Source organism: Lynx canadensis, chromosome C1 (genome assembly GCF_007474595.2).
Source record: "Lynx canadensis isolate LIC74 chromosome C1, mLynCan4.pri.v2, whole genome shotgun sequence".
NCBI lineage: Eukaryota > Metazoa > Chordata > Mammalia > Carnivora > Felidae > Lynx > Lynx canadensis.
The window spans coordinates 214,913,003-214,939,250 of NC_044310.1; the positions used below are offsets into that span (position 1 = coordinate 214,913,003).

Below are 26,248 nucleotides of genomic sequence, written 5' to 3' on the forward strand. Positions count from 1 at the left end.
TGCTTCTGGGGAAACTCAAACGAAGTCATTATCTCCTATAATTCTATGAATTGTGTATGTATCTACATGTGCATTGCAAAAATCTAAATGAGCTAGGTGTTTGAAGGAATCAGAAGTGTTCAGAAAGCTTGTTTGGGGCCTGGGGGGCTCAGTTGGTTAAATGTCTGACTCTTGGTTTTGCTCAGGTTGCGATCTCACGGTTTCATGAGTTCAAGCCCCAAGTCGGGTTCTGTGCTGGCAGCCTGGAACCTGCTTGGGATTCTCTCTCTCTCTCCCTCTCTCTCTTCCCCTGCCCCACTCATGCTCTCAAAATAAATAAATACACTTAAAAACATTTTAAAAAAAGAAAGAAAGCTTCTTTTTGACACTATTTATGTTAAAACCCTCTGCGATATCCGTAATCCTGCCTGAAGCATTTTGGATCTTGGTTAAACCCGTAGGGAAGTTATAGATAGTTATTTTCCATCTGAAAAGTTTCCATTGAGAGATCCGGAATTCTGGAGAGGAGCTGGTGAATGTGTTAGGAATTGGAAGTTTGAATAACACTCCAAAGACAGACGCGTGGTTTTACGTCATAATAATTGAACTTAAACTGTGGGAAAGTTAGATTTTAGTTTGAGCGACTCTTGTAGATAAGAAACGGATTTCTGTGACGAGAAGGAATGCTTCAGGCTGTCAGAAGCTGTTCAGTTTTTACATTGCTGTCAGACATACTCCTGCCCTTTGTGCTTTTCTGTCTAGTCATACTCCGTCTTTGATGATAGGTAAGAGACTGTCAGATCGTCCTACCCGGTGAGTCGCCGTGATGAAAATCGCACCTCTGTGCTGTTACACTGGATTCATATACTAACATACAGAGCCCTCCAAACATGGGGTGCTCCCCTGGGACATCCTGGCACCTGCTTCCATTCTTACGCCGGCGTATCTACTAAAGGGATCTCCCACTTGTGTGCTGACCACATGTTCTATCTCCTCCCAGGACGTGTCTCCTATAACTCGACACCCCCTGCAAGCACTCTTCATCTGGGCCATTCTTCAGAACAAGAAGGAACTTTCCAAGGTCATTTGGGAGCAGGTAAATGTCTGGGCCCCCTGCCAAATTTACTCCAAACGCATGCTTTGCTGTGGTCGTTCTGACCTCGAAACTCACACGCCTAATCTGAAACGTCATCAACACGACGGAATGTCTTACATCGGGTGAACATGGTTGTGCCTCTGTTTCCGTGGTGACGGAGGGGTGTTTGGGAGGGGGGGTACCTTCCTGGAAGGTAGCTGTGCTGGGTGGGCAACCCAGGAGGCTCTCGCTTCTCCCGTGTGCGCAGGTGCGGGATTGTTTTCCAAGTGGATGCAGTTTTTAAGTTTAGTTTGAAAAATTAATTTCTGCCTTTATGGCATCAGGGATAGGAAGGAGGGCTTGTGTAAATTCTGCTTTGGGAAGCTTGCTGAGATTTGTCCTTGTGGTTTAGCATGTAACGGCTTGTGTTCACTTGCGGAGAAGAGACGTTCTCCGTTATTGGAGCACGAAGATGGATGTTAACTCTGCAAGTCTTACTAACCCCATTGTCAGCTCTCCCGCATTCTCAGTCCCCTCTTCCCTTTCAGCTGCTACACGCAGTGTGGCGGCCGGGCCATTGGGCCTCAGGCCGTCAGTTTCTCTTGGCATTTAGCTTGATATTTTCTTTTTAGATGCCAATTCCACATTCAAGACTGGGAGTGTCTTCAGGGTCGACAGTGTTTTGTGTATATTGCAAATTTGACTTTGAATCATCATGAACAGTTCAGATTTTGCCATTTCCTGCTCTTGCCATGAGTTTGTCCTTGTCTGACGTTAATGTTGACTTGACCACTTGAAGGGATAAGGAACTAACTAACATTACCCGCCCCTCTGAAAGACCAGGGGCTGCACTCTGGCAGCCCTGGGAGCCAGCAAGCTTCTGAAGACTCTGGCCAAGGTGAAGAATGACATCAATGCGGCAGGGGAGTCCGAGGAGCTGGCCAATGAGTACGAGACCCGTGCAGTTGGTGAGTCTCCGGGAGCGGGGCACCATGGCGGGCGTCCGTGTGGCAGGAGGCATGCACGAGCCTGTAGCACCCACAGGTGGCAGAGGTCAACGGCATGTCCAGGCTCCCTTATCTGGCCTGATTTAGGGGCTGCAGACCACACGGTCAGGGGTGCGCGTGCTGTGGCCGAAGCCATAGTCTTTTTGGCCCTGGCACTTACTGACTTGTCCAAGGATGGATGCAGGAAATGTGGGCTGTCTCCTCCCACAACCGCCAGGGCTGTGCCCAGGCCAAGTCTAAGAAACTCAGCACCGCAGGGAATTGGGGGGCAGGGGAGGAGTCTTTTTGGATGCTGTCGAGACACTGTGACAGATCTGAGATTTTTATTCGACTTGCAGGTTATCAAGTTAGCAACCTACAGATAAGACCCCAAACCCCTGGGTCAGGGACACAGTTGGTTTATTGCTAATGGCCAAGGCAGCAGCCAGACCAGAATCTTGGGTCGGTTCCTCGTGCCTTCATTCCCCTGGAGTGACATGATTACGGGCTGCTGTTGCCTACAGTGCAGCTCCCCAAAGTTTAGGAGAGTTGGGGCTTCTACTGGGGCTGCGGGTGACCTTCCCATGCTCCCCTCCAGGGCATGACTGTTCATTACCTGGAACAGAGAGGCATTGCTAAGCATTGCCCTTCTGGAATGCCTGTCTTCTGTCTGCTGTTCGGTCATTCTTGAACAAAGCAGTGCTTTTGCTGAGAAGATCCAGACTAGGGCACCTGGGGGCTCAGTCGGTTAAGTGTCTGACTTCGGCTCAGGTCGGAATCTCACAGTGCATGAGTTCAAGCCCCGCGTTGGGCTCTGCTGACAGTGTAGAGCCTGGAGCCTGCTTTGGATTCTGTGTCTCCCTCTCTCCCTGCCCCTTCCCAGCTCATGTCTGTCTCTCTCTCTCTCAAAAATAAATAAACGTTAAAAAAAAAGAAGAAGGTCCAGACCATGCAGGAATGTGAGCGACCCAGAACAATTGCCTCCCACTGACAGACAGTTTGGACCTGCTTGGTTTTTCTTCCCGTTTCACTTGAGGGTTTTCAGTTGGCCATGTGGCCCGTCGCAAAACGCACACGTTTGTCCGTTGTCTTAGGTAACGAACGGACGCTTGTGACTTTGGCTTCTCTGTGTTGGCCAAGGGTGTCCGATGCTTTCTTTTAATACATTAAAATTGCGAGGAGAGTCTGTTTATTTCCGATAGACTTCAGAGAAGGGATCCTAGGGTTTTGACTTTTGAAAAACTCCCCGCGCGGATTTATTCCCCGGGTTCTCTGGTTGGGTCTCAACGTGTAAGCACGGCTTTGATGCGGTAGGTCAGTGTTTCTTCCACTTTCTCATGGTTTTTGTCGTGGTCGTCGTGGTTTCGCACGGGGCCCTGTCTGCGAAGAGCCGTCACCAAGGAGGCCCAGGAGGTAAACGGGATGGGGGCGTAGGTGAAGAGGAAGCAGAGGGTCCGCAGCCCCTCTGCTGAACCCCACCCAAGGCCGGGGCTGCCTGTTCAGCGCCGCTCGGTTCAGGGGGCGCGTGCGGACACCTGCCGCGTCAAGGGCGGCGCTGGGCCTGGTGTGCCTCGAGAGCCCCTCTGTTGGGTGGGAGACGACGTGGTGCCTTGCGCTGGCGTTCCGGAAGCCTGCTGGGAACCAGGCTCCGCGCAAAGTCAAGGCTGGGGTGTGGGGGGCGGGGCGGGAGCTGTGTGCGCCTCCGCCGGCCCCGCGCGCAGCCCCCCTCCCTCTGGCGACACTGTCCCCGCAGAGCTGTTCACGGAGTGCTACAGCAGCGACGAGGACCTGGCCGAGCAGCTGCTGGTGTACTCCTGTGAAGCCTGGGGCGGCAGCAACTGCCTGGAGCTGGCGGTGGAGGCGACGGACCAGCACTTCATCGCCCAGCCCGGCGTCCAGGTAAACGGCGCGCCGTCGCCCAACGTCGCCGCCGCCGCCGGAGGTGGGCCTTTTCCGCCAGGTGCTGTCCGCGCGCGGCGTTAAAACAAAACCATCGCCTCCCATGGAGAAGCCGGCAGGGGAAGTTGAGTGACGCTCCAGGAGGTGGCAGCACATAGACGCGGGTAGAGACCCCTGCTTCCAGAGACAGTGCAGGAGAGAGAACGTTCTTTGACTTTCCGCCAAGCGCGCGGGGGCGCTGCACCGTAAGGGAGGAGGGCTGGGTCCCCGGGTCCCGCGCCTGGGTCTCCACCCACCGGATCCCTAATTATGTGCGTGGTGATGGGTCAAAGCACGCGAGCCCTCTGAGCCTCAGTTTCCTCCTCTGTAAAGGAAGGTTGCCGTGAGGGTTGGGGAGGCGGGATGTGACAGGTGCCGGCCCTTTATTTCGGCGGATGCTGTTATAGTTATTCTTGGTAGGAGCGGCACTTCGAGGAAGCAGCTCGAACTGGGTGAGGCCTAACTAGAGGTTTTCCGCACCGACTTCCACCGGCCGTTTGCACTTGGCGTCTCCGGTCGCCGAGGGGAGGTTTTTCCCCCACCCACAATCCCAGTTGGAGGGGCCCGGGTGTGAAGCGGGGGGCAGGGGAGACGTGGGCGGGCTCACCCTTACGTGTCATACACATGATGCGCGCGTGACCACGTTTTGCCTTCACAGCACGTGCGGAGGTGGAGGTCATCCCATTCTGCTGATAGGGACGCAACAGCTCAGGAAAGGTCCTGGAACATTCTCCCGGTTGCACGGCCAGGAAGTAGCAGAGCTGAGGCTTGAATCCGTGTTGATTGCCCGTCAGGTGGACTTTCCGTTACGCCGTGCAACCGATGATTAGCAAAGTTAGCAAAGCGTTTGTGGGAAAAACAACCCAAAACCCGTTCGCGGCTACAGCTAAGCCAGAGTAAACGGCGACAGTCATCGGTGACCAGGAAGGCACAAAGAAAGAGTCTTGCTGTTTATTGCTGTTTGAGGGTCTGCACCATAACGGGGGAGAGTGAGGCCAGCCCTGGGGGCAGGATGGCCTGGAGGCGGAGCTCGATGCGGAGGTGGGGCCACGCTCAGCTCACGTGCCTTTGACCTCAGGCTGAGCTAGGGAAGAGCCTCCCGTGACTGGGGACCTAGCGGTGCCGCTGGATGTGCTCGTCCCCTTGGCAGGAATACGAGGGTGCGGAGGGCTGGACAGGTATGACCTGTCTTTGTCCGGCTCCCTGAGGGAGAGGCCTCAAAGCAAGGATTTAAATGCAAGTAGTTCGTTCTGGTGGTGAACCCAGGAAGTGCACGGGGTGGAGGGGACGGTGAGAGGGGCGAGGGAAGGAGGCAGACACAGGTACGCTAAGGAGCACGCTGTCGCCTTGATCAACAGGGCTCAATCCTGCGGGGACTTGTGGGGGCCGCAGGGAGCCTGCCCTGGTGTGGCCCGTGTGGGCACAAGCCAGTTGGTGTTTGCCCAGCAGCTGCAGGCCGTCCTCTGCTGCGGCTGCCCCTACTGGGCCGGGCACACTCCTGGCTGCAGCCGCCTGGCAGAGCATGGCGGGCTCCCCGGGGGAAGCGGCTTCTCCGAGATGGAAGGTCTGGCGGGGCACACAGTCCCTGAGCCTCCCAGCCAGCGCCAATCCCCTCCTGACTAAGGCCTTTTTTGAAGCCGTGTGTTCCTTTGATGAGGACCGGTCTACACTTGCCCTTTTGTGTGGCTCCCAGAGGCGACCTGAGGTTTCTCATTGCCACATTCTTGGGGGGCCCCCGTCCCACCTCTCAGGGGTTGGCACAGTCTGGGAGAAGCTTATCCATGCATCACGACTCCGAGTGATGCTGTGATGCCAACTGTCTCCCCCTTCCTGTCACCTGTCCGCCTCCGGAAATAACCCCGGGGGTCCTGCAGGTGGCGCTAGACGGGTGTGTGAATTTGCAATCAGGGGGAAGGAAAGCGCTGGAAGGACACTTGTTTAAACTTAAGAAGAATTAGAAGTGGTTAAAAATCATGGCTTTAGGGAATTTGGACTCACACAACTTCTATTTTAAAGTTCCCAGAACCTTGGGGCGCCTGGGTGGCTCAGTCAGTTAAGTTTCCGGCTTCGGCTCAGATCACGATCTCCCAGTTCGTGGGTTCGAGCCCCGCGTTGGGCTCTGTGCTGACCGCTCGGAGCCTGGAACCTGCTTCAGATTCTGTCTCCCTCTCTGTCTGCCCCTCCCCTGCTCACGCTCTGTGTCTCTCTCTCTCAAAAATAAATAAGCGTTAAAGTTCACAGAACCCAAGTCAGGAAAGGGTTGACAATCAAACACACTCGTGAATCATTTTATCGAAGCCCCTCAGAGTCCAGGTAACTAATATAAAAGGATAGGACCTTGATTTGGAGAGTTATTTTCTTTTGAGGGGGTGTGAGGGTTGGGAAGAAGTGTTACAAACCATCCTGCATTTCGCTGCATTAATAAGGACTCGTGTCCTCTGTCTGTGTCTCCTTGTAGAATTTTCTTTCCAAGCAGTGGTATGGAGAGATCTCCCGAGACACCAAGAATTGGAAGATTATCCTGTGTTTGTTTATTATACCCTTGGTTGGCTGTGGCTTTGTATCATTTAGGTATGAAACTGAGACATATGATGACAGGTGAGAGAGAGAGAGAGAGAGGGAATGTGTGTGTGTGTGTGTGTGTGTGTGTGCACGTATCCTTAGGTAAATCCTTAGGTAAAGGATTATAAAGCCTGGAATGTATGATGGGACTGTAGGCAGCATGCCCTACACGGTAGGGCTGGGAATCTTCTCTGGCTTTTCCCGGGTTTGATTCCAGACAGTTGGAGATAGAGTTACGTCTTCAGTATCCAAGGCAGAATTCGGATTTGTTAATACTGAAATGCCAAGGGCTGAGTGTTGGCGGGGTCGATCTAGCTCCCCTTCCCCTGGCCGTGGGTCCGAGGCCCCCGCAGGCCGCGATGCTTCGGACGGTGACGATGGTGCTCTTACCTCTTGGTCCAGGAAGAAGCCCATCGACAAGCACAAGAAGATTCTGTGGTACTACGTGGCGTTCTTCACCTCCCCCTTTGTGGTCTTTGCCTGGAACGTGGTCTTCTACATCGCCTTCCTCCTGCTGTTTGCCTACGTGCTGCTCATGGATTTTCACTCGGTGCCACACTCCCCCGAGCTGGTCCTCTACGCCCTGGTCTTTGTCCTGTTCTGCGATGAAGTAAGACAGGTAGGACCGTCCCCACGTGGGGCACCTCCTCCTTTGCTCAGTAGGTGCTGTCTTCCCAAAGCCAGCGAGGAGCAGAAGTTGCTTCCGAGGTTCCAAAGTCCTGGTTTTCCTGAAGTAAATGGGGCCTTTTCAATATCTCAGCCCTCCGGTGAGACTCCTTAGCACCAGGCTCGCTCCTTGCTGATTAATGTTAATTGATGGAAATGAATTACTCAGGATTGGGAGTGTGTTCAGAGAGAAGATTGACCTTGGACTGCAAACCCACGCCTGCCATTACCGTCATCAAGGGAGGCAGGGGAGATGGGGGGACTTTCAAGCTAAGAGCATCTTAATGCCCGGCGTGTCAGAGTGACAGTGTTAGAAAGTCATAGAAGTCCCTGTGGCGTTCAGGGAGTGCGTGTGAATTATTCATGGTGCTTTTCTGCAGTTTCTTTGGGATCTGCGTCTTGTGGTATCCTCTCCCCACCACTCAGTCCAAAGCTGTAGCCCATGCCTGGCACACAGCAGGTGCTCCCTTGGTAATTGTTGGACAGGTAAGCGTTGATGGCAAGGGTGATGCTGTCCCTAAACCGTTATGAAAAGTCCCAGGAAACCCTTTCAGGCTTAGTGATGATCTGAGAGCAGTGCTGTGGCTGTCACTTCTGTCGCCCCCTTTCTGAGCCCAGACCCAACATCATACCCACTCAGGAAGCATGGCCTCGGTGCTTATGTTTACGCGATGCTACGGCAGGTGCCGCAAGAGGTTCGGAGGGCCATAGAGCGCCGTCCTTGACCTCACAGTGCCGCTGCCTGGTCCGGGAATCCCAAAGTGGTTTCACCCATCATGCCAAGTCTGATAGACTTTTTTTGTGGCTTCTAGGAGCCCTCGACTGAGGATGATTTGAGTCTGTTTCTGTTCTCAGCCGGCGAGTGTCTTGACCAGTTCTCAATGTCTGCTGTGGGCCGGGGGGAGGGAGGGAGTCTTCACGCCCGGGCCCTGCGTCTGCCCTCCCCGGCCCCGTAGGTGCAGGTGGGGGATGGAGATAGGGGACGGGTGGGGGTTAGAGCAACATGAACGACCCACGTGGGTGTCGCGCGTGGGAAGATATCAGGCTTTCTGTCTACCGGCAACTGTTCCCCAGGTCAGGGTCCTGCTGACGCGCAGAGGATTCTGACTTCACGTCGGCCTCTTGAGGGCCCCACCTACTGGCTCATGAGGTCACAGCCCCATCGAGGTACATGGGGGTTGGGACGTCAAAGTACGAATTTTGGGGTGTGCGATTCACCCCATAACCCCTCTGTAAAGGCTCTTTCTCCCAGCTGTCTTTTACTTGCTGGCTTTGACTTACTATGTGTCTGCAGCCAGGGGGTGAAAATGTCCTGCTCGGGAGAAGCAAAGACAGAAGGACGTTCCACATTTAAGGCAGGAATGGGCCCAGGCCGATGTGAGGAAGTAAGGGAACAGCACCGTTTTTACTGGGAACCTCCTGACGCCGTTGTAGGCGCTGAGCTGGCTCTCCACGTGGGGTCATGCGTGTTCCCTTCTCCTAGCCTGGTGTGGCTGGGCTCTGGGGTCGTGCCTTCCTCCTTTTCCTCCGCTCCCGGGTGTGGTTTCTCAGCTCCTCATACATATGCTGCTGTTGTCCAGAAGCGAGTGGCATGAAAATGGCCCAATGCAGAGATTTGCTTCGTTTTCATGTGTGACCCAGAGGGGCTTAGCTCAAGGGATGACATTGATGTATATCTGGCAAGTGAATGTATATTTTTTTTAAAAAACTTCTAACGTTTATTTATTTTTGAGACAGAGAGGGACAGAGTGTGAGCAGGGAAGGGGCAGAGAGGGGGAGACACAGAATCGGAAGCAGTCTCCAGGCTCTGAGCTGTCAGCACAGAGCCCGACGTGGGGCTCGAGCTCATGGACCGTGAGATCATGACCTGAGCCGAAGTCGAACGCCCAACCGACTGAGCCACCCAGACACCTCTGTTTTTTTTTTTTTTTAATTAAAAAAAATTTTTTTTAGTTTATATATTTATTTTGAAAGAGAGGGAGAAAGAGAGAGAGAGAGAGAGAGAGAGAGAGAGAGTGCATGCACACCGTGTGCGCACAAGCAGGGGAGGGGCAGAGAGAGAAGGAGAGACAGAATCCCAAGCAGGCTCCCTGCCCGATGCGGGGCTCGAGCTCATGAACTGTGAGATCGTGACCTGAGCTGAGATCAAGAGTCGGACGCTTCACCGACTGAGCCACCCAGGCGCCCCGAGAGTGTATGTTTTTTAAGAGGTGAGTTGGCGAGGCAGGGTCTTCCTCATCCAGTCCCACGGCGGTGCCCTGGCTGGGAGCAAGCGGGGCCGCGACGGTGGCTCATGAGGCCAGAGCGAGGGAGACTTGGGAAGCCCGGGATCAAGGGGCTCGAGGGTGTCCTTTGGAGCAGAGGGTGCTGCTGGTGGCTGCATCTCGGAATGTTCTTTCCTCGCTCATTCATGCTCCCAGGCATTTCTTCGCCAGTCTCGGGGCTGACCCTGCCTCCCACGTGGTGTGAAGGCACAGACGCTGCAGCCATTGTCTGGTTCCTCCAGGCATCTAGAGAAGTCGTGGGCCCGGAGACAGGACTTTGGGTTGCGTGAGAGGGCGGGGCGGGGCTTGGCCCGGCGGCTGGAAGACGCAGGGAGACACGTCTTGGCGTAAGCCAAACACTTCATTCGTGCCTCCTGCCTTTCAGTAAGTGTTTACTGAGCACCCACCAGATGCCAGGCACTGTTCTAGACACTGGAGATACAGCAACGGACCAAGCACGCAAATCTCTCTGTTCTTACGGAGCTTTTTACCGGTTAGAGAGGATCGGCGGGGGTCGTTTCTGGGAGTTTCCGAGGAGAGAACAGCACTGCTCAGAGTCTTACATTTACTGGAAGGTTGGCCTAGAGGGTTGCAGCTGTGAAATGAGAAGTCCTTAGGTCACAAATATCTCCATCCAAAGTTGTATGGACGTTTAACTACGAAGTCATTTATTCGAAGGAGGCTCAGGAGAAGTGCGTTTTGCTTGGAGAAGGACCCTGGGCAGGTGTAGTGTGACGTGTTCCCTGGAAGAGACCCAGAGTAGACAGAGTGGGGGGCAGGAGCCTCGGGAAGCGAAGTGGGCTGAGGAGAAGCACTTCCCAGTCATCCCGGGGGCCTGCCGGGCGGAGGTGATGGATGCCCACAGCTCTGACCCAGTCCCGCTATCCTGTGTACGTTTATGATGGGTGATGTTTGATACGGAGGGTGATGATGCGGGCGTCCAGCTTTGGGCAAATATTTCCTCTTTTTCCTCTTTTTTTTTTTTTTAAATGTTTTTATTTATTTTTGAGACCGAGAGAGACAGAGCATGAGCAGGGGAGGGGCAGAGAGAGAGGGAGACACAGAATCTGAAGCAGGCCCCAGGCTCTGAGCTGTCAGCACAGAGCCCGACGCGGGGCTCGAACTCACAGACTGAGATCGTGACCTGAGCCGAAGTCAGACGCTTAACCCACTGAGCCACCCAGACGCCCCTCTTCTTTTCCCTCTTAAACATCACTTTGGAACAGATCGGTTTTATTCATCGATCCTGCGTGCGTTAAGGCGATGTTATGGGAATGCCTCAGGCTGAGGGTTGAGAGCGGTGGGCGGCGGGGGGGGGGGGGGGTGGGGAATGAAAGGGTTCAAGTTCGTCTCTGCCCCCGGACAGCTGACCCTGAGGTCCGTGAGCCAGACTGCGGAGCATGGCCTCCGGGTTTCTCGTCGTTCAAGGAATCCGACGCTGGGGGTCGCTGTTTCTCTTCTGCCTGCAGACTCGTGCGGCTGGAATCAGTTTGGTTTCCTCCAGGAATCTGCTTTGCTATCCTGGCACTGTCTTAATGATCCGAATTCACACGCGTTAGGAAAAACCCGGAACCAGACAGGATGTTACCTGTTTCAGGTTGTGTCTGGGTATCCCAAAGTGCACTCTCCTTATGTCTCCTTCCCCGGGGGGCGGCTGTAATAGGCTAAGTTGACATTTTCAACCAAGGCAGTCCGTATGTACAAGCGTCCATTGATCAAATTGTGGATCTTTATGCAACACGAGGTAAGTTCCATCATCCCTTCAGGGTTAAGGCCCTTGGAATCCCCAAATCCTGAAAGATATGCTGGAATATGGTTCTGGTATTTGATGAGTATAGCCCCTGTCTGTCATTCCACTCAGAAAAGAGGCCTCTGTTCGTTAAAAAAAAACAAAAACAAAAACAAAAACCCCGCTTTCTTACTACAACAGTGCCTCCAAGCCCTGGGCTCGATCTATTCGGGGTTTCTCCCCCGGCTCAGGCCAGGATTCTGAGAGGCCGAGCTGGACTGGATCTACCTGGTTGCCGTGTTCCTATCTGCCTCCCGGATCAGGGTTTTAAAGGGGAAGCAGGTGGCTGGGGCCTGTCCCCACCGCTCACATCTTACAGACGGTTCTTGGCGGGTAATCGGTGAGACTGGGGCCGCCCACATGGACGGTGAGGGATGCTGATGCGGTTTCTGGGCCCCCGCGTTCAGCCATCCCACAGAGGAACGTGGTCGAACCGGGGCTGGGAGATTTTATTTCCCTGGTGCTTGATTTCGTAGTGAAATTGAAAAGTGCCATGTACCTTTGAGGACACGTCCTTGCCGATGTTTTCCTGCGTCGCTCAAGTAAGTCTGGTGGTTTCCTTATCTGAGCTCACTTGGGCTTGGTGTCACCAGCCCTCCAGCCCTTACCGCGTTTTATTTTAAACATGTCCAATGACTGCCTTTCCCCGGGGCCAGTGGATTCCTTGGGAATCAGCATCGCACCTAATCGGACATCCTGTGTGCCAGGAGCCCGGCACGGGTATTTGGAATCCTGTGGGCTCTCGGTAAACACGTTTGAAATAGAGGGACGGACGGGAGGGTCAGGTGACTACCCTGGAGTCCCCCAGACCCAGCCGACAGATCACCAAGGGGCTGTCCTTCTACTGGATCGTCTTTTCCCTCTTTATCTCCTGACAAGTTTTCTTCTGAGAAATCATACCCAATACCCACAAGTCATGATGAAAGGGTCCCTGAGGCACACTGTTCCTGTCAGTCATTTCTGCGACTGCACCTGTCCTCACAGGTGCCGCATAGAACACCTGTGTGCAAAGTAAAAAAGAAAATTCCTGGGGCGCCTGGGTGGCTCGGTCGGTTAGGCATCTGACGTCGGCTCAGGTCATGATCTCACGGTTTGTGATTTCGAGCCCCGCGTCGGACTCTGTGCTGACAACTCAGAACCTGGAGCCTGCTTCGGATTCTGTGTCTCCCTCTCTTTCTGCCCCTCGCATGCTCGTGCTCTGTCTCTCTCCATCTCTCAATAATAAACGTTAAAATAATAAAAGAAAAAAATTCCTTTTATCGAGATGTTTTATTGTCACGTGCCAAAAAGTATTTACAACAAATACGCAAATCTATGATGATGACAGTTGTCAGTTGTGCAGTGCACAACTTATACCACTGTACTGGGCGGCTTGGGTGTTCCACATTTGTCCACGCAGGTTGTGCTGTCTTCCGGTTCATCTTTAAAGAACGGTGATGGTGCATGAGTCCTTTTTCTGACTTTGTCAGCAACACATGAGTAACGGAACAGCAAGTGTGCAACCTACTTTCCAATCCCCCCAGAATATCACGGGGCATGTGGCAGGGCACATGGGACATGTGGCTCAAGAAGGATGTGGGGAAAAATGTGTGAACGTTAAAAAAAAAATCTGGAAGCAGTTGATGTTTCCCGGCTGCTGATGTTCTCTCTCTCTCTCTCTCTCTCTCTGTCCCTTTCTGTGCTGCAGTGGTACATGAATGGGGTGAATTATTTCACTGACCTGTGGAATGTCATGGATACACTCGGGCTTTTTTACTTCATAGCAGGAATTGTGTTTCGGTAAGTTGGCCTCACCACCTTTCCCAGTTTCAGGCGTTTTTTGGATTTTCTTGAGTGAAGAGGTGAAGAAAAGATCTCTTCTACTTCAAGCCCAAGATCAACCTGTCTCCCCTTCCCCCCCATCTCGAGATTACTGCAAACGCCACCGTCTGAGCCTCTTAGAGACCCAGCGTGGTCGGCATGGAGTTACGTCTCCTCTCTTCTCCCTCCTGGTGATCTGTAATCGAAAGGTTCTTCACAGTTTTTCTCTCTGTGCTCGCAGAATTTTGGGGAGGGGGATGATTAGAGACGGAGGAAGCCGAGGATGATGAGCACGTGAAATGTTGCGTAACGTGTTCCTTTTGGGCCACGTAATCTTCTAAAATGTACCTAACTGCCTCGTGAATGCTGGCTATGGAGCCCGCCCTCCCAGAGTCAGAGCGGATGATTAGAAAAACCCATCTAGAATCACCGTTGAAGGCAGAAAGCAATGTGCACGCCACGTGAAAGGGAAGTTGAGGTACACCCGGACCATGGCGCACATCGCCCGTGCCCGCACCCCTCCGGGCCTGCCTTCCCCGAGTAGCCTCAAGGCAAAGCTCGTGGTCGTATTCGAGCTGTGCACATGGCGTCCCTTGCAGAGAAGCCTGACTCTTTGGACGAACGCCTACCCGTTGCTCACTCCGCAGTCTGAAGTGAGTGAGAGCTCCGTTTCCCCCTCCGATACCTTTCCTTTCTGCTGGGGCTCAGCGTTTGAATCACGGTGGGTTGGACGTGATTTCTAGAGCATTCCAGGTGGCGAAAACACATGGCTTCCAATTAACACATTTGCAGGTGGTCAGCGGGTCAAATGATCTGGTGCAAATGAGGTGAGGTCTCATTAGGGGAAACCTGGCAGAACCTAGTCCCAAGTGGCTGGTCTGGGCTGGGGACCGGGATCATCATGGTGGCCGAGGAAGCCAGGAAGTTAGCGATAATGCGACGGTGTTCTTGCAGTGGGTAGAGTTTGAGGAGGACGTGGCAAAAACCTCTGCAAGCCTTGTTGTGTGCCCTGTCGTTGCTCCACCGGGGGCCGCGAGGGCAGAAGACCAGGGCCTTTGGTCCTCAGTGACCGACACGCGTTGTCCTTGGTCTGCTTCCACTCACTCTCGGCACCCTGACCCTGTTTCTTCGTGTTCGGTTAGTTTTAAAAACAAAAGTTGGAACTCTTTTGTCAAGGTCTCACGGGCCCTGCTTCTCTTCCTTCCGTAGGCTCCACTCTTCGAATAAAACCTCTTTGTATTCCGGACGGGTGATCTTTTGCCTGGATTATATCATATTCACTCTAAGGTTGATCCACATTTTCACCGTAAGCAGAAATTTAGGACCCAAGATTATCATGTTGCAGAGGATGGTAAGAGTGGAGGGGGTTTGTGGTTCACATTCTGCTTGCCAGACCCCTCCAATTGTCTGTAGAGGGGCTTGGTCCCCCGGCAGGTCACAATTGGCAAGGTTTGCTGTCTCTGACGTGCTTTCATCAGGGGCCTCCCCCGGTTTGAAATTTAACAGGTGGCTGGTAGGAGCAAGTGGCTAATTAAATGTGTTGCCAGTGAAGCGATCTGTCCAGATGTCACTCTTTACCAGCTGTTTTCATTTGAGTCTGGACAACTCAGAGAAGAGGCAGGAGTGCAACGTTTACACCCATCTTACAGATGCGGACCGCGGAGGTTAATGTTCGTCTGGAAGCGTGCAGGGGGCTAGAAGCACAGCGATGATCAGAGCTTCGATTCTGTAGCCACGCAGTATAGATGTAGGACGAGCCCTACCAGCCCCCTTTCACAGGGACGTCCAACAGAAAGAGAATTATCCACTGACGATGTGGGTTTCCTAAGCTTGTTTTCCAGATGACCCAAACCTCCCGTGCTTCCGTCTGTAAGTCAGATGGGCGTTTGGATTAGCTCATCTGGAGGTTGCTTTCCAACGCTGAGGTCCTTTGAGTTTGCGGTTTTAATTCAAAGCATATCTGAGGCACCATGTCACCATGAAGTCATGCTGTGTGTGCAAAAAGTCAAAAAAGAAATTAAACCGCCTAATAAAGAGAGCTTTTAATTTTTCTTAAAAAAAAAAAAAAAGAATACTGAGGACGCGATGTAGGGATTTAAAGAAAGGGAGTCTGATGAGGAGTAGAGGTACAGGTGCTCCAGAATTAAGCCCCTCTATCGCTCTCGAGCTGGGCTCTCTCATCCAGAAGGTTTCTGTGGCTGAGCTGGTTGGGAGACCTAAAGCCAAAATACATCCATTGGTTTTAATTCCGGAAAAGAGTTGTCCCAAGACCCGAAGGTGGCAAATTAGGGGGAACACAGGGTGACTGGAACTTCGACCCTTCCCTGTGGTCAGCTGAGCAGACGAGCCACCTGCGGGGCACGGTCCTGACTCTGTTCTCTTGTCCTCCCTTGACAGCTGATTGACGTGTTCTTCTTCCTGTTCCTGTTTGCGGTGTGGATGGTGGCCTTTGGCGTGGCCAGGCAAGGGATCCTCAGGCAAAACGAGCATCGTTGGAGATGGATATTCCGCTCGGTCATCTACGAGCCCTACCTGGCCATGTTCGGCCAAGTGCCCAGCGACGTGGACGGTGAGCCTGACCCGGCCCGGGTGGGGACAGCCGGGGGTAGGGGGGTTGCTTCCGGAACCGGCCTCCGGGGCTCCCTGCTCTGATCCACAGCTGGCGTTGAGTCAACACCAGGGAGTGAACACTGACCCTCATGACCTTTTCTTGGAGCAGGACTTTACGCCCGCCTTGCAGACGTGTTCAGCAGTGTAGTCTGCGACGTTTCGACTTCTCAAAAAATAGCGTTTCTTGTGTTTTCAACAGCGACGCGGCAGTTGACAGCAACAAGCCTCGCTAGTTTAGGAACAGGTGTTGTGAGTTGTCCTCTCTTGTATAACTGGGAGCCCATTTATTTCAAAAGGAGCAATACTGAAATTTTTGCACTGGCAATCGGAATTTAAACATCCGGCTGTGGCCCACTGTCCGCTCTCGTTTGGAGGCAGGTTAGTGGCAGCACGGATGGCACGGGTGTGCCCACACCCAGCTTACGTAAGGAAGGAGTGGGGCATGTGCAGGCCAGCGTGTGTGTTGAACGAGCTGTCGAAAGCATCTTTGTGATGCCGACGATAGCCCGGGCTTGTCGTGTTCGGTCCTGCCACGACACAGCGATCCCGATGTTCCCCTGCCCTGTTGGTCACATTTCTCAGCTCCCTGGTGTTTTCTCGATTAGCCCTGTGGCCTCGGGCAGCCCTGGCCTCTTCTGCTACAGCCTTTTCTAAGACTTTAGCTCTTTTCCTGTGCGTGATGGAAAGGCACCTTGCTATTGTTAACTTCCCTTCTGCACACTGTGCTCACCATTATTCATCAGGGAGTACGTTTCATCCTCGTGGCTTTAGTCCCACTGCACCCCAGTAGTTTTAGTCCTTTGTGAGGACTGGGACTTTTTTCGACGCCCCCCCATCTGGGCTCTGTCACTCAGTTGTGCAAATCCTATCCTTGACCCCTCCTGTGATCTCATCCCTCACCTCCAATCCATCAGCTAGTTTTGTTGATCAGGTCTCGGTGTCTTCGAAACCCAAATGCTTTTTATCATCGCCATCCCCCCCCCAAGCCATCCTCATTAGGTTGTCTTGTGTCCCCCACCCCCTCACCCCAGGTGCCGTAGCACTGCCTCCTCCAGAGGGTCCTCACGTTGCCTTTTGGTTTCTACATCCGCAGGCACCACGTACGACTTTGCCCACTGCACCTTCACTGGGAATGAGTCGAAGCCGCTGTGTGTGGAGCTGGACGAGCACAATCTGCCCCGGTTCCCCGAGTGGATCACCATCCCCCTTGTGTGTATCTACATGCTCTCTACCAACATCCTGCTGGTCAACCTGCTCGTCGCCATGTTCGGGTACGGGCTCATTCGCGTTCAGTCTGAGCACGTGCTCGGTCGTGACTTTCCCGGGTGTTCACGGTGTACCAGGCGGGGGTGGAGGCACCGGGGGGCAAGATCCTAGAAGTCCACCCGCGAGGAAGTTAGGTGAGAGCTTAGGGCTTAGGGGACTGGAGGGGGTGTGGCCTTCGAGGGACTATGTTGACAACACAGCGAGTGAGTCCCTGTGAGCTGTGCTGCAAGTTTCTATGACACCAAAGACAGGTACCTGTAACGCCCTCCAGCACATCCAGACTCTGTACGTCTAGCATCCACGTAGCCATCTTTCCGGGTGCCACGATGTGGACGTGATACCGATGCAGTGGAGTTCAGCTCCTCTCCAATGTCTTTATTTTCTAGGGATTCGGTGGCTTGGATTCTAGGGTTTAAAGGACTCAGCCTGTAGTTAGTGGCTGCTTTAAAATTTTTCAGTTTAGGGGCGCCTGGGTGGCGCAGTCGGTTAAGCGTCCGACTTCGGCCAGGTCGCGATCTCGCGGTCCGTGGGTTCGAGCCCTGCGTCGGGCTCTGGGCTGATGGCTCGGAGCCTGGAGCCTGTTTCCGATTCTGTGTCTCCCTCTCTCTCTCTGCCCCTCCCCCGTTCATGCTCTGTCTCTCTCTGTCCCAAAAATAAATAAAAAACGTTGAAAAAAAAATTTAAAATTTTTCAGTTTAAATACAAATCATAAGAGCAGAGTCAGGAGAGTGACTTTCTTTTGGGGCTCATGTCTCATGAGGTGAAGAGAGAATGCGACGGTGACTCTAAAATGTTTTCATTGCCTTTGGCAGTTCTCCCTAATACTTTCAGAAAATCATGATCTTCATTTCCCTTCATCTTTCTTAAGAGGGTTTCACCGGGTTTCAGTGGTCGTTTCAGTGCGAGCTACTTAGTTGTATGTTGTTGTTTTAAGGCAGGTAGTCATTTTTTTAAAGTTTATTTATTCTGAGAGAAAGAGAGGAGGAGAGAGAGAGAGAGAGAGAAAGGGAGAGAGAGAATCCCAAGCAGGCGCCACACTATCATTGTGGATCCCTATGTGGGGCTCAAACTCACAAATCTGTGAGGTCACGATCTGAGCTGAAATCAAAAGTCAGACACTTAACCAACTGAGCCACCCAGGTGCCCCAAGGTAGGTAGTCATTTTGGGTATGTGATCCCAGCACAGACAGACAGAAAATTTAGCAATAGTGTATCATTGTTAAACGTTGGGGTGGAAGAGAAACACCTTGTCGGAGTCAGAAACCCAGAAACGACGAAAGGCAAGATAAACACCGTTGGTTTCGTACGGCACGTGTTGAAGGTAAAGGAAAGCTCAGGTGAAGTCACGTGATAAGTGGTAGCTTGGAGGAAACTGTGGCGTGAGATGAACGAAGACTTTTTAATTCCCAATGTAGAAAGAGCGTCTGCAGGTGGATGGCAGAAAGATGATGCAATAGGAAATTGACAGAGGAACGGCAATTCAGAGAAGGAAACTTCATGTGGCGGAAAATCACACGAAAAGGGCCTCCGTCTTGTTGATGGGAAAGGCCAGAAAAGCCAACGAGATGCTGGCTTAGGACCCATCAGATGAACAGAATTTCAAAAAGCCTCTTGTGTTGGGGGTGATGCTGAGAAATGGACATCACTGCTGGCAATGTGAATTGCCCCTCAGTCTCTGGAAAGTGATATGAAAAGAATTATTAAAAGGAAACACACACAAATCCTTGAGGCAGCTCTCTCGCATCTGGGACTCTATCCTAAGGACATATATACAAGGATGCTTGTTGGATCATCGTTTGATGCCTGTTGACTGCGGGGATGGCCGAAGAAAGCTTGTTACAGATGACAGAGTATCGCGCAGGTTTTAAAAAAGATAGATCTCTTTTTATGGACTTGAAAGAATGATGTTTTGTTAAACGTAGAAAGCGAATTGCAGACTAGTTCTTATGGTGTAATCTCATTTTCTTGCAGTAAAAACCAAGAAATTAAAAGAATTAGTACAGTTAGTTTAAAAAACAAGTGTATGGGGTGCCTGGGTGGCTCAGTTGGTAAAGCATCCGACTTTGTCGGCTAGGGTCATGATCTCGCGGTTCCTGAGCTCGAGCTCCACGTCAGGCTCTGTGCTGACAGCTCGGAGCCTGGAGCCTGCTTCGGATTCTGTGTCTCCCTCTCTCTCTCTGCCCCTCCCCAGCTCCCACACTCTTTCTCTCTCTCTCAAAAATAAATAAACATGTAAAAAATAAAAAAAAATACAGGTATGTATTTCACTTGTTACAGTAATTGCGTAAAGCTTCTATAATGTAGAGAAAAAATAAGAAAAAGACAACTGTTGCATAGAGCCCTGGGCTCCCAAGAGACACAAGGATTGTGGACGAGGGTCTGTGGCCTCCTTTTGCACAGGGGTGGGTGGGGCCACATGCCTCTGGACTTGTTACCCATCCAGCAGGCTGAGCAGTGAGTGGCCATCTGGTCTACCCGCGTACAAAGAAGTCCTCCCTCGGTCCCACCTCTATACTGTGGCCGCAGTAATGTTTCTAAAATGTCACCGCTCTACTTAAAATTCTGAGAGGATGTCGGTATTTCCCCACGGCTTTCGAGGTAAATTTCAGGTTCTTCAGCTTTTTCCAAGGCTGTCCGTGACCTGGCTTTTGAGCAACAGTCAGACATCTCACGGTCTGTCCCTGGGGAGCACCTGGGTGTCTGTCCTGAAACAGGGTGGTGACCTATGACATCTGACGCTTTGCAAGTGCTGTTCCTTCTGTCGGGATTACTTGCTCCACCTTGCCTGTCTCTTGCCCCGACATCATCCTCTGCCCGAGTGGTCCCCGATGCCCTCCCCACTTGGTGTAGAGACTCCCCGCACCCCCCACACAGTGACAACCCTCTGTCCTTCTGGACCGTAAGCTCTAGAGGATGGAGACGGGTCAGGCTCAGCACCTGGACCTTTGTGGGCTGGATGAATGAGAACAGGGCTCTTCCTGTGTTTAGTTCATTATTTAGTTACGCCTTGGGAACTTGGCTGCCAGGTCTTTACGTTTCCTGAGACGCGTCATTGGTGGGTCACAGACCAGCGGGGGCTGTAGCACATAGATGTATAATGTCTGTTCTGTGCCTGGGGGGGCCACGGAGATCATATGGTTGTTGTGTCCACGTGGACCTAAGGAGAGCATGTGCAACCCTCTCCGTCACCACCCCAACGGGTGGCCAGGCAGGGAAGGACTCGGGAGTCAAGAAGCTCCACAGGGTCATGCTGCCTGAGGTCCCAGTCTGAGCTGCAGAGAGAGTGGCAGCTGCTGGGTGATTATGTGTCCACGTGAAAGCCAGGGAGGGAGGACACGCCCTTACAACCTTTACACCGATCACGGGACAGGCCGTGTGAAAACTGGCCACCATGCAGTTTCCCCAGAAATTAACCAAAGGGGCTGATAGCTCCCAAAGCCGTGACATCTGAGTTGCATTAATTCGGTAAATCTCAGAGAGGCACAGAGTAGAATATGACTTAGATCTGTCCTGGGTCTGTGTGCTGTGAAGGGAGGACCTTGCCACATTTCTAATCCATTATCCGCATTATAATGATGAACTGATAGAATCTGGAGCCTGGAGAGACTGGAGCCCAGCGTGTCATTTTCAGGTTGAGGAAGTGAATGGCTGGCCATGGCTCTGGCCACACGGCCGTCCAGCTTACCTGTGTCCATTCAGGTCTTGAATGCAATTCCCCTCCCCAAGACACCCAACCATGGCACGGTACCCTACTGTTGCCCTATTCGGCGCTTAGGTGTGACAACTTAGGGGCATCCCTCCCCTTGGGGGGGGTCTCCTAGAATAGTCCTTGGTGAGGGGTTCCTGGATGGCTCAGTTGGTTGAGCATCCGACTCTTGACCTAGGCTTGGGTCACGATCTCATGGTTCGTGAGTTTGAGCCCCGCCTCTGTCAGCACGGAGCCTTCTTGGAATTCTCTCTCTCTCTCTCTCTCTCTCTCTCTCTCTCTCTCTGTCTCTCTCTCTCTGCCCCTTCCCCCTTACTCTCTCTCTCAAATTAAACAAACAAACGTAAAAAATTAAAAAAGAAAAAAGAAAAGAGAATAGTCCCGGGTTAAACCAGAGACCTTTTCTTTGTTGATGTCTGTCTGGGAACTTGTGAGTAACTGCAGCCACCCTCCCGCCACCCTTGGGCGGAATCTTCGGAACACTGTTTCTGACGGCCGTGGGAGTTGTTCTGGGTTCTGTGGGCCAGTGGCCGCCAGGCGGTGACCCCTGTCTGGCATCACATCCAAGCATTCATGTGAAAGCTTAACCATACACAACGGCGACCTTATGAACTGTAATGTAAAGGAGCACTTGGGAATTTTAAAGCAGTATTCGAGTGCTCTCTAGATGGCATTCAACGGGGAGAGGTAATGGATGTAAACCTCTGTGATTATTCTGCATTAAAAGTATCGATCACGGGCCCTGTGCAGCTCATCAGAGCATGAAGTGAACTTACAGTCAGTAGATGATTCTGGGTCATCTTGACACGCAGCTGTGATGCTCACGGGCACCGTCCTGGAGATATTCCACCCTTTGCCTTTTTTTCCCAAAGGGGATCCGTCAAACATGTCCTCATCTAGGAGAATTTCTGTAACCAAAATATGTTTCCATCTTAGGAGGAATATGCGTTCATTACAATATGCAGAAAAGTAGAAAAAAGAAAATAATCACCAGGACCAACTAGAGGTTTGGGTGACACTTCGACTGGCTAGGGGGTGCTGTTGAAAGGGGAGAGAAGAAGAAAAGAGCAGATAATGTGGTCTTAAGAATAGCTTCTGTTTACTGATTCTCTTCTGGTGCGGCCATGCAGGTGCCTGTCATGGGCCACCTCAATTATTGACCATTTTGGTGGAGGTGTGGCTTTCTTATCACTTTGCAGATGAGGAGTTGGAGGCAGAGAGAAGTTAAGTCTGTGCTGTTAAAGGAGCTGAGGGGCACATAGACATATTCATATAGTATGATATGATACAATGTGCGATATAATGCAATACATAACATAATGTAGTATAACGATATTACGTAATATAACATATTATAACAGAATATTATATAAGAAGTACTAAAAAGGCTGTTTTCAGAGACTGTGGAGATCAGGGCAGCGTTATTAGGTGTGACAGAACATTGGAGGTGGGGCCAGAGTCAGTGGCACTGAGCAGAGGTGACATTCACTCAGAGGACCCCTTACTGGGGGGAGCCCATAGCCTGACTCAAGACGGTGGGTGGGGGGCAAAGCAGGGGAGATAAAGCTAGTCTGGGGAGAATCAGCCACTGGAGGGGGTGGAAAGGGAGGCAGGGGCCAGGTTGTGGGGTGTCTTTTATGCCACGTTAAAGAAGTAGGACATTTTCTCGCAGATGAAGGAGCATCTGCTGGGTCTTGATGCCGGGCACAGGGCACAGTCTTAGTCGTGTGATTCTGAGAGCAAAACACTAAACCGAGTTCGCACTTCCAAAATCAGTGTAGTGAGGGGCGCCTGGGTGGCTCAGTTGGTTGAGCGTCTGACTCTTGATGTCGGCTCAGGTCCCGGTCCCAGGGTTGTGGGATCGAGCCCCGTGTTGGGCTCTGTACTGAGCGTGGAGACTGCTTGAGATTCTCTTTCCCTCTCTCTCCCTCTGCTCGTATCCCCTGCTCATTCTCTCTCTCTCTGAAAAAAAAAAAAATCAGCGTAGTGAAATGGTTGGCTGTCTCTTACTGTTGACTTTGAACCTGTTTTTTTGATCTTGTGGAATGAGAGGGGAACAGAGATGTGCAGGAGGGGTCTGGGGGGAGGCAGCAGAAGTCGGGGTCGCCAAGGCCACCGGGCAGGTCTGGCCGGATATTGCTGGCGTGTCTGGGAAGAAGTAACAGATGGAAAGCGTGTGAAATCTGCGAAAAGCTCAGAGGAGGTGTTTCCTGATTGAGATCTAGCTGGCAAGTTTCTCGTCTTTCAGTTCATTCTAAAATTCTGCCATTGTTTTAGCGTCTTCTTTTTCTTCGTGATTTTTTTTGGCAGACTTGCTGTTCTGGTCTGTTGATCAGTCTATTTTGGTTTTACTACCAAATGGCTTTAATTACTGACTTAAAAAAATGATTTTAGCATCTGTTGTGCAAGTCCCCTTCCTTATTCTCATTCAAAACTTTTTCTGGATTTTCTCGTACATTTAATAACAGGGAGGCGCCTAAGGCTCATCTTCCAAAACCCTTTATTCTTTCCCCTTCAAAAAAAAAAAGACCCTTGTGAATTTTATTGTGATGATGTGAACTTGACAGAATCATTCAGGGGAGGCTGAAAAAAAAAATGGTATCTTGCCATCCAGAAAAAATGGTGTGATTCTCCACTTTTTCAAAGATACGTGGTTTCCTGGTGACGATTAACAGTTTTATTCTATGGATCTGGAAGATTTTTGGTTACCTTTTCTCCTAGCCATTTGTGATTGCGAACAAGATACTGTTTCCTATTATTTTTTTTTTTTCTGTAAGTAATTTTTGACATGTAGGAAGGCTATTAAAGATTTGCTTATTTATTTTGGAATGAGTCTCCTTACTGAATTCTTTTATTCTCTCTCTCCTTTTTTAAATTGTGCCATGGAAGGTTCCTCCTGTTTCTTATTTATTAAACTCCTTTCTTTTCCTCCTACTTCTTTTTTAGTTTTTCTAATCGGAAATGGATGTTGAATTTGCCAGAAGACTTTCTAGCAGCTAGGGAAATGGCATGTTTCCTTTTGATCTGTGATGTATTAGGAAAATGATATATTATATAAATGATCTTAATATTTAGTCGTCCTCTGTTCTTTGGTCATGGCATATTATCCTGTTAACGTGCTGCTGGATCTCATTTACGTTCAAGGCTATCTGAATCCTAAACATTTGTTATCTCTTGGTAACATTTTCAGTGTCAGCAAACCTCTGAAACTTTGTGTCCCTGTGAGGTTCCTGCCTCCTCAGTCCTGCTCCACAGAAGGCACTTGGGTGGTCTTAGGGGACCAAACTCAGTCATCACTGCAGATCTCCCACCAGCTGGGTAGCGGAGGGCACATGATATCCGTGGAGTCGTAGGGTCAAAGGGAACACCGTGGACTTCCTCTCCAGGAAGGCTCTGGATGGTCAGCGGCCGACAGGGAGATGCCCAGAACCTGGGTGGGAGAGATGGTGTCTGAGTTGCTCTGGACATTTGGGTTTGCTGAGGGGGGTGGTGCTCACGTATTGGCACCAGGATCCTGCCTCTCCTTTTACAGAGATGGAACGCAGTGCCTAAAGAATATAAAAATTATTTTAACAAAGCAGTTTGAAGGGGTGCTCAATTATCGATCGGCCTTCCCTGGGGAACGCTCCTGTCTCTCTCTTTGTCTGAGTCTGGAACTCATCTGCGGGGGGAGGGGTGGAGAAGTTTAGAAGCTCCTGCCGTGTGGGGAAGGTGGGCCTCAGTGTAAATAAGCCCCAGCATGGCCAACCCCAGAAATGTGTTATTTATGCAAAGTGGCTTTTGGGTATTCAAGTCCAGTAATCAGCTGGCTCGCTGTCGCCCCCTGGGATGCGGATAAGGGTTTGTACTGTTTGCCCAGGAGGATGATACCAATGAAGACCTTAGTTTATGGGCATGGGCCCAAATCCATTCTGGACCAGGGCCTGGCGACTTTTCCTGTGAGGGCCAGCTAGGGTCTTGGCTTTGGCCCAGTGCCAAGCACCCACCCCCACCTTTCTGCTTGGCAAAGACCATTCTAATGTGGCGATCCCTGCAGAACAGTGGGGGTGGGGGTTGGATTTGGCCCCCCGGTCACAGTTGGCCAATCCCTTCTCTAGATGACCCGGAAGACATGGGATGTTCTCGCAGCTTCTGAGCGACTAGTGAGGAAGCCAAGATGCAAATCGTTTCCCACTGGGACTCTTCTTGGCCCGAGTGCGGTGCTGAGCTCCCGAGGGAGGGAGAGAGGTCCACCTGCCGGAGAGGCCGGCTCCCCCTGCTCTAAAGCATCCGACATGTCCCTCCCTTCAACAGGAGTGGTTGATTCCTTCCAGGCGGAACCTCAGAGAACAACATTTGATGCGTTGAAATGCATGCTGTGGCTTTTGCCCTTTTGACTAGTTACGTCAGCATTTTGAGATCCTCCAGTGACACTGATTTGGATGGTGGCATTTGTTCTGTCACAACGTAACAGACGGACCTCTGGCAAGTCCTCAGCCTGGACTTCGTGAATCCGGGGTGTGCCCGCCACCCTCCCCTCTTTCAGTGCAGGGGCCTACGGTGCCGTTTGAAGAGCCAGCGGGGACCCGCGAGGACAGGTAAAGATGTTGGTGGCGGCCTCAGAGCAGCCTGACCTACATCTGGAAGAAACTGCAAGCTAGCTGCCGAATTCACTCCGCTCCACTCTCCTACAGCACAGTCCTGTTTTCCACCTAAAAAAAAAAAATCTGCGTAGAATGGACAGAATTGACACGAGAATCAGCCAAGCAACTATCTTACGTGCCTCGTGTAGGAGTTTATGTGTTATAGATGCTCAAGAAGCATGAATTCCCTTCCTGCAAAGATGGCTGGCTCCCTGGGGCTGGGCTTATAGGTGCTGAAGGGGCACCTGCCACTGACACCGGTCCCGCACGGAATCCAGGACCCGGGGTGTCCTGTTCATCAGCAGGCTCCAGCACGAGCAAAGCCAAGCTTTTGTAACCAAAGCCATAGCCGTGTAGGTTAGTGTTTTGCCCGTGTGTGTGATCGTTTCTCGGCTAAAGGTATTTAAGCCTTAGATCGTAGCGTGCCACGGGGCAAGAATGAGGTCTCACCACAGACAGACCCGGGTCCCCTGCCTGGTCACCTCATCCAGGTCTGGCCTGCGAAGTGTTTACCCAGAATTGGGAGAATTGAATGCAACCCCAGTCAGAATTTGCTTATAGATTTCAAAGACTGATTGCTGCTTCTTTGGCTCTCGGGGCGGCGGGGGGGGGGGGGGGGGGGGGGGGGTTTTTTGATATCAGCAATACAAGTATCTGCGATGGTTGAACTTCCCAACTGGTAAAACGCTTCATCGTTTTCTTTAATTAAGCAGTCCCACCAAATCCTTTGGAGACACAGCATAGCTCAGAACCTTTCCTGCTTTACTCTGGGAGGTGGTATTATGTGGTAATGAGGCAGACAGACGCTGGGCAGGACCGCAGGGCCCAAGGCCTGGCCTTATCATTTCCTAGTTGGGAAATTCAGACAATATTCCTATGCCTGCTATACCTCAGTTCTCTGATCCGTCCGTCGTAGACGAAAGTAGGACTTTTATCCCATGGAGAGTTGTTTGCAGATTACGTCATTAGTAGAAGTAGGCTGCTT

General features: G+C 51.7%; 1 protein-coding gene across 1 annotated transcript in view; it reads left to right on the plus strand.

The window, feature by feature from the left end:
- Positions 1–26,248, plus strand: part of TRPM8 (transient receptor potential cation channel subfamily M member 8) — a 77,337-nt gene that overhangs the window by 38,746 nt on the left and 12,343 nt on the right. The window contains exons 12-20 of the mRNA XM_032594166.1: positions 980–1,075; positions 1,893–2,022; positions 3,794–3,939; positions 6,437–6,549; positions 6,943–7,159; positions 12,947–13,038; positions 14,269–14,410; positions 15,457–15,628; positions 16,763–16,940. Coding sequence (XP_032450057.1) covers positions 980–1,075; positions 1,893–2,022; positions 3,794–3,939; positions 6,437–6,549; positions 6,943–7,159; positions 12,947–13,038; positions 14,269–14,410; positions 15,457–15,628; positions 16,763–16,940 — 1,286 coding nt within the window. The remainder of the gene's footprint in view (positions 1–979; positions 1,076–1,892; positions 2,023–3,793; positions 3,940–6,436; positions 6,550–6,942; positions 7,160–12,946; positions 13,039–14,268; positions 14,411–15,456; positions 15,629–16,762; positions 16,941–26,248) is intronic.